At 39.5% G+C, this 7,212-nt stretch overlaps 1 protein-coding gene across 1 annotated transcript in view; it reads left to right on the top strand.

Annotated features, from left to right (window-relative positions):
- Positions 1 to 3,416: 3,416 nt before the first annotated feature.
- Positions 3,417 to 7,212, top strand: part of LOC114668051 (fibronectin type III and SPRY domain-containing protein 2) — a 37,582-nt gene continuing 33,786 nt past the window's right edge. Inside the window, exons 1-2 of the mRNA XM_028823662.2 lie at positions 3,417 to 4,462; positions 7,039 to 7,134. Coding sequence (XP_028679495.1) covers positions 3,530 to 4,462; positions 7,039 to 7,134 — 1,029 coding nt within the window. The 5' untranslated portion in view covers positions 3,417 to 3,529. The remainder of the gene's footprint in view (positions 4,463 to 7,038; positions 7,135 to 7,212) is intronic.

The raw sequence follows: 7,212 nt of genomic DNA, 5'->3' as shown, positions 1-7,212 counted from the left end.
TGCCTAAGGATAGCCCATTATATATACTTGATTGTTTTTTCTTGTGATGTTTCTTAATCTAATTCTATACACTGTATTAGTTGCATTATGTTTGTATACTTGTTTAATGTGAAGCCGTACAGTTCTTCTAAGAAAGTTACTAAAGAATATGCTTAATTATGCACAAGAATGAAGAATCATTTACAAATTGGCTTAAAAGAAATATTTTTCCTGTCACCATTGTGTGCATTGTACAGTAAATAGAATCCTGCATCTGGTCATTGTTTTGTGGAGTTTGCATGTTTTTCCTATGTGTGCATGTGTTTTTTCCCTTCCGCATCCCAAAGACGTGCGTTAAGTTGATTAGTGATGATAAACAGGCCCATTTGTGTATTGGGTGGTCCCTGCAATGAACTTGTTCAGGGTTAGTTCTGTCTGCCCCTTGGATAACAGCAAGGAATGCTGAAACTATGGATACCGGATCTAAAGTGTCAGAACCGTTATTCAAAACATATCCATGTGAATTTCACCTCATGGATCACATATCTATCTATCTATCTATCTATCTATCTATCTATCTATCTATCTATCTATCTATCTATCTATCTATCTATCTATCTATCTATCTATCTATCTATCTATCTGTCTGTCTATCTCCTTTATTGTTAATGTAAATGTTCAATGTTAATCTTGCCTACTGTGCTTACTTTCTATCTATCTATCTATCTATCTATCTATCTATCTATCTATCTATCTATCTATCTATCTATCTATCTATCTATCTATCTATCTATCTATCTAATCCTGCCTACTATACTAAAATTGAGATCTATCTATCTATCTATCTATCTATCTATCTATCTATCTATCTATCTATCTATCTATCTATCTATCTATCTATCTATCTATCTATCTATCTATCTATCTGCTATATAGTGCCTTTCATATCTATCTATCTATCTATCTATCTATCTATCTATCTATCTATCTATCTATCTATCTATCTATCTATCTATCTATCTATCTATCTATCTATCTATCTATCGAAAGCATTCACCCACTTTGAAGTTTTCAAATTTTATTATCAAACAGCATTTAATCACTGTGTATTTTATTTCACTCTCTGATGTTGATCAACAGAAAAAGACTTTTTAATGTCAGGGTGAAAACTGTTCTCTGCTAAGTTGTGTAAGTTAAGTAGAGATATAAACACTGTAACAAAGATACAAGAGGAGATGATAAATCTTTGGGGCACCATGAAGGCTAACCCTGCATATTAAAATAAAACGTGAGGTATAGTGTGTTGAAAAAGAAAAGAAACATTGTGAGTCTTCAGCAAGACTGCCTAAGGCAGCGTTGCTTCCGATGATAAAGGTTCTAGGCAGGGACATGCTGGTCCAGGTGGGCAGAAACCAGAAGTGATGTCAGAGGTGTCATGGTTGTCAGTCTTCCGGTCTGCTGAGAGAGAGGAACAGAAAAGGCATTAGTCGATAGCACCCTCTGGCTTTCCGGAGGAAGATTGCAGTTATTCAGCACACGTATGACAGGACCCTCCCCTCAACCCAGCATCCCGAACCGCGAGATCATAAACTTGGAACAGAGCATCTGCGTTGGCATGTAGAGAGCCTCGACAATTAATGACTTTGAACTGAAATGGTTGCAGATTCAAGAACCACCTGGTCACGTGAGGATTTGACTTCTAATGAAGTGCCATGCACTGTTGGGGTTCATGGTCTGTCACCAGAGTAAATTCCCATTCTAGGAGGTAGTAGCACAACAGGTTATTAGCCCATTTAATTGCCAAAGGCTTCCCTTTCCACCTCCTTATACCTGGTGTCCCGATCCAATGGTTTCCTGCTCAGGAACATAATGGGGTGCTCAACACCTTCGATGCTTTGGTTCAGCACAGTCCTGAGACCTGTGTCTGAAGCATCAGTCTATAAAATAAAAGGAGAAAAAAAGTCAGGAATAATTAACACAGGTGCTAAAGTAAGGGCCTGTTTTAAGTCATGGAATGCAGCCTCTGTTTTAGCATCCATACCACCGTGTTTAGGAGCCCTCTTTTTTGTGAGGTCTAACAATGGAGCTGCTCTCTCTGAAAATCAGGGAACAAACCAGCGGTAGTAACCCACTAAACCTAACCGATTTCATGTTGTTCTTAAGGGGACAATTCAGAATGACATTTACATTGGCACATTGTGGACAAATGGTACCCTGCCCACCAAGTAGCCTAAACATTTGGCCTCGGTCACTCCAAAGATACGCTTCTTTGGGTTGATACGTAGGCCAGCTTCGCTGAATGTCAAGAGCACCATGTGAACCTGCTGCACGTGTTCCTTCCAGGTGCCAGAATAGATGATGAAATCATCCAAGTAGGCGGCGCTATAGTTACTGTGGGGTTGCAATAATCTAGCCACCTGGAAAGTCGCAGGAACCCAAATGGGAGAACATGATAATACCAATGGCTGCTAGGGATGCTGAATGTGGTCTTTACCTTGGTGGATTCCATTAAGGGAATTTGCCAGTACCCTTTTGTCATGTCAAGTGTGGTCAAATACTGAGCTGTATCAAGTCGCTCAAGGAGATTGTCCATTTGCGGCATCAGATAGGCATCAAGTTGGGACACTTGATTAATTCAACGGAAGTCATTACAAAAGCGCCAACTCCTGTCAGGCTTAGGGACCAGGACTAAAGGACTGGACCAGGGACTAAAGCTTTCCTCAATAACACCAAGGTTCAGCATCCTTCTAATCTCAAGCTCCACTTGCTCTTTTTGCTTCCATGAGGCATCATCTTTGATGATGACCCAAGGCTCAGTAATGATGTTGGGTCAATCAGGGAAGTTCTTCTGGGTAACTCATTAACCACTTCCGGGACAGAGAAGATAGTTGCTTCAAGCTCTTATCACTGAGTGGATGTCAAGTTAGGGCTGAAATTAAGGGTGTTGTTTTGAGTGAAGAAAGAAGAAGGCTGTCTACAGTAGGGATCAGGGTCCTTGTCTTTCCACAGTTTCAGCAGATTCATGTAGTATACTTGTTTGGCCAGTCAGCATTTACCAAATAGTTGACCAGGCTCTACCTCTTCTTAATTTCATATGGGTCCTGCTAATGCAACGATTATTTGGAGTGGGTTGTGGGAATTAAAACCATGACTCAAATCTATTTGCGTCTGTCTACCTTTCTGTCTGTCCATCTTTAATGGCAAACTTATCCAGGACTGGTTATTGACTTCTGCCCGAGGTTGTTGAGATAGACTCCCATCCCCTACAACCCCATAACTGAGATAAAGAGGATTCAGTACTGGATGGATGGATGGAGGGCTGACTTGTTTAATTATTTTCACTAATTTCTCATCATGCAGTACCACTGGAGATATTTTGTAGTTGGTTTGCTGATTTAGAATCTCTTAGTACACTGGCTTTTAACCACAAGCAGCCTGATGATTTCTTTTTCTTTACAGTCTTAATTTTTTTCAGGGGAAGTCTTTCTAGAAGGTGATTCTATATACACAGTGTATTTATATTGCCTTTTGAACAGCAACTTCCAGAACCATGCCAAACAATGGCACAACTGATCCTTCTACTTCATCACCAAAGCCGAGGGATGAAGACACTAAAGAGTTTCTCTTTAGTACTGATGACGGAATTTTGAGCAAGGCCTCTGTGGAGCCCCCACTCCCCTCGGAGAATCCTGTCCTTGAACCAGAAGGGCTCAGTTTTTATAATATGGACCTCTATGGGTCAAGTGAGAGGTTGGATATCTTCACAGAAGAGTTGCCTTCAAGCACAGAGAATGACGGTCAGTTTTTAGAAATGGGAGGAACAATGAAAATTATTCATAGAACAGAGGAAGAAGAGTATGATTTGTACAGTGCGCAGGTGAGTGAAATGGCCAAACAGTATGGCATGTGGGATGAGAAGGATGAAACAGAAGAAGAGATAGGCTTTCCAACCCAAGAGTCACACGTCATTGATAAGGGTGCGTTTCCAGAAGGTGAAATTAAACCTGAATTTAAGCCCAGTGAAAGCTCTTATTCTGCAAAGAAAGGCGGTATTTGTAAGTCTGCTGCCGTTGATGAAGATTTCCCTTTGGAAACCCATGAATCTTTAACTTTTCAGCCATGCTTTCCATCAGAAAGTGACAGCCAAAGGCTTGAGGAAGAGTACATCTCAAATAGTGACGATGTGTTTCATGAAAAGAGCATGCATTTGTCTGATGTGGTATCTGCTGTGAAGCAATTGCATGCCCCAGCTCTACAGAAGGAGGTCTTTAGCCAGTGGGAAGATGAAGCCCAGGAAGACTTTACAATGGATAGCACGGCAGCAAAAGATGAGCAGACTGGGCCAGAAGAAGGTTCAGAAGACGATATGCCAGATGTGTACTGCATCGAATGTAAACTCCCAATCAGAGCTTTTGAGAAGTTGTTTGGGATTCACAAAGATCATAATGTGACAAAAATATCAAATGCTGCAGAAGACATAAAGGTAAGTCATTTCCATTAATGATTTAGTGATTTCTGCTATGTAATTTTAGACATGAGCCAGCAAAATAGAGTGAGAAAGCTGATTAATTTAGACATTGAGAAATAAATAATTTATAAACGAGGAAGTGGAAAAAGTGTTGGAGATCTAAGTGCTGAATAGGATATTTCTAAATCAATACTCAGGACAATTTTAAAAAATAATGAAGTGCACGGGTCGCAAAAGATTTTATGCTTTTATTATGGCAATTCAATTACAGTTGTCACTAGGAAAAGGTTTATTTTTTTCATGTGTGTTAGATTGATTATGCTTTTTATTAGGCGTTGTTTTGACTAAGAAAAGATTGCTTAGGCTTTTCAAATTTACATGTGGTGATGGTCGGTAGCATGCGCTGATAGCAAGTTGCCCCACCGACCATATGACGAACCACCTGGATTGGAACTCAAGTGCAGTGGGTGACACCTCAGCACCACACTGGAACAGTGTGACGTTTTTTACAGTGGCTGGAGTGCCAATCGTGCCAATGATCCCCAAGCAACGGGGTGGGCAGCGGTCAGTCCTGGAGGGCCGCAGTGGATGAAGGTTTTTGTTCCAACCCAGTTTCTTAATGGGAAGTCAATTACTGCTGATGAAGTTCTTATTGCTTAAGTGACACTTTGATGCTTCATTTTAGTAGTCTTGCTTGTTAAGGTTCCCCATCCTTAATTGCTTATTTCAATCTTAACTGTTTTAATGGCTCCTTATTAGCAAAAAGATGTAAATGACAAAGCTACCAGCAGTTCTCCATCTAGCTTGTTTCTATTTACATCTGTGTGTGTTTGTCGTGCACTATTTGATTTAATAAAAACTTAAAATGATCCGTTTTAGGCCTCAAATCATTTGGATGACATCCTTGGAAAGGAAAAAAATCTACGATATAAGAACCTTACATTGCAGACTAACAGACCATAGAATTAAATAAGGCCTGAGATTGGCAACGATTGGTTTATAATTAAGCAATTGGGTTGGAATGAAAACTTGTAGCCACTGCGGCCCTCCAGGAGCGACATTGCTCACCCCTGCCCAAGCACAATGTATAAATGTTAAGTAAATTAATTTTATATTATTTTTGCACTTACATTTTTGATTTATATTAGTGTTGGATGCTAACTTTTTTCTGGGCAGTGGGCCTAGTACAGATTACCCCTAGATAAATACACCATAAATACTCTTGTTTAAGTCGGGTCTTAAAACCCGAAAAATCGGTCATAAAATCAGATCCTGACTTATATGCCTGTTCAAAAATACGACACTTAATTTTTATTTTTTTTTTTACATCTTCTTGCCTCCTCCAATCTCGCACCAGTTTCTCAGACACATCGAATTTTGTTGCAGCAGCGCTGTTACCAATTTCTTTCGCCACTTCAAGGACTTTTAATTTAAAACCAGCTTGATTGAATGCTCCATCGCAGATAAGGGATGCTCTTGCAATACAGGTGAATGAGGGTGTGAGATACAAAAAACACAAATCAGTGCAAACGTCGCTTCAGAATAGTTTGGGTATTACCGTGTGGTCACATAGGCACAATACATAGAAAAAAGGCTGTGTGCTCTGTGGTTACTATCTCAGGTGGGCGTTAGCATATCACAATCTCTTGGACCAATAACGTGAGTTTTCCGCATTATAAAATATTATCTTATATATAATTTGCCAGCCTACTCACTCACTCACATCTGTCTGAAGCTGAATGCGCAGTCGCCTTCTGCCCAGCTGCCCGAAAAACCTTACGAGACCGACATCGCGGCAGGCGGCGGATTTACGGCCGCGAAAATTCAAAGAGAAAGGCGACTTCGACCGACATCCAACCCCAACATTGCAGCAGGCTGCGGATTTACGGCCGCAAAAATTCAAAGAGAAAGGCGACTTCGATTAAAGCTCTAGAGGCCTGAAAGGCGATTTCGACTACAGCTCGAGGACTAATTACGCATTCATTCAATACACCTACATATATCAGATTTGTGGTGCTTATACTTATTACTATTCCACTCGTGCCCGTTTCATCTTACGTTCTCTAGTATATTATAAAATACCCCAAAATATACTGTAAAATCAAGTCCCAACTTATCTGCAGGAGAACTTAAACGTGAGTATATACGGTAATTTAATATATGCTAGAATGAACAGATACTATAATGAATGAGGTTCTAGAACCAATTTCATTCGTTCTAGCATAATCCACTGTACATGTACTACATACCCACCTTTTTGACAATAATAGTTTCTAAGAAGTCTCTTTTCTTCTGGCTAGTGCAGATTTTTTTCCAAATATCATTTTTTAATTGGCCACCTGTTAGCTTATGTGTCTCCCTGTCACAGTACAGAGCAACAGAGCAGCAAATTCTTCAGCTACTGCTTTTATTTCCTTCAGTAAACACTGTGAGAATCTGATGTGAATAAACCTCAAATCAAAAAAACCCTATATTGACTTAAGTAATTGTATGAAAAAAAGAAATTGAATATGTGCAAAAACTACAGGGAAGCATTCAGTAATTTTACATTCCAACTGTTAAGACCTAAGAATTAATTTTATTTTTTTCAGACAGACATTCATAAAAACATGTGCAAGCTGGAGGAACAGATAGCCCAGATGGAAAATTTTGCAAGTCATTTAGAAGAGATCTTCATCACTGTTGAGGTACTGGATTTTTTGGTATTGTAAATTCAGTTCATCCTGATTCGTTTGAGCGCAATTATTAAAAAGTTAATATAAGCA

This window comes from Erpetoichthys calabaricus, chromosome 17 (assembly GCF_900747795.2).
Source record: "Erpetoichthys calabaricus chromosome 17, fErpCal1.3, whole genome shotgun sequence".
Taxonomy (NCBI): Eukaryota; Metazoa; Chordata; class Cladistia; order Polypteriformes; family Polypteridae; genus Erpetoichthys; species Erpetoichthys calabaricus.
The sequence above is the reverse complement of the archived record's forward strand: the minus strand, read 5'-3'. Positions and strand labels throughout refer to the sequence as shown.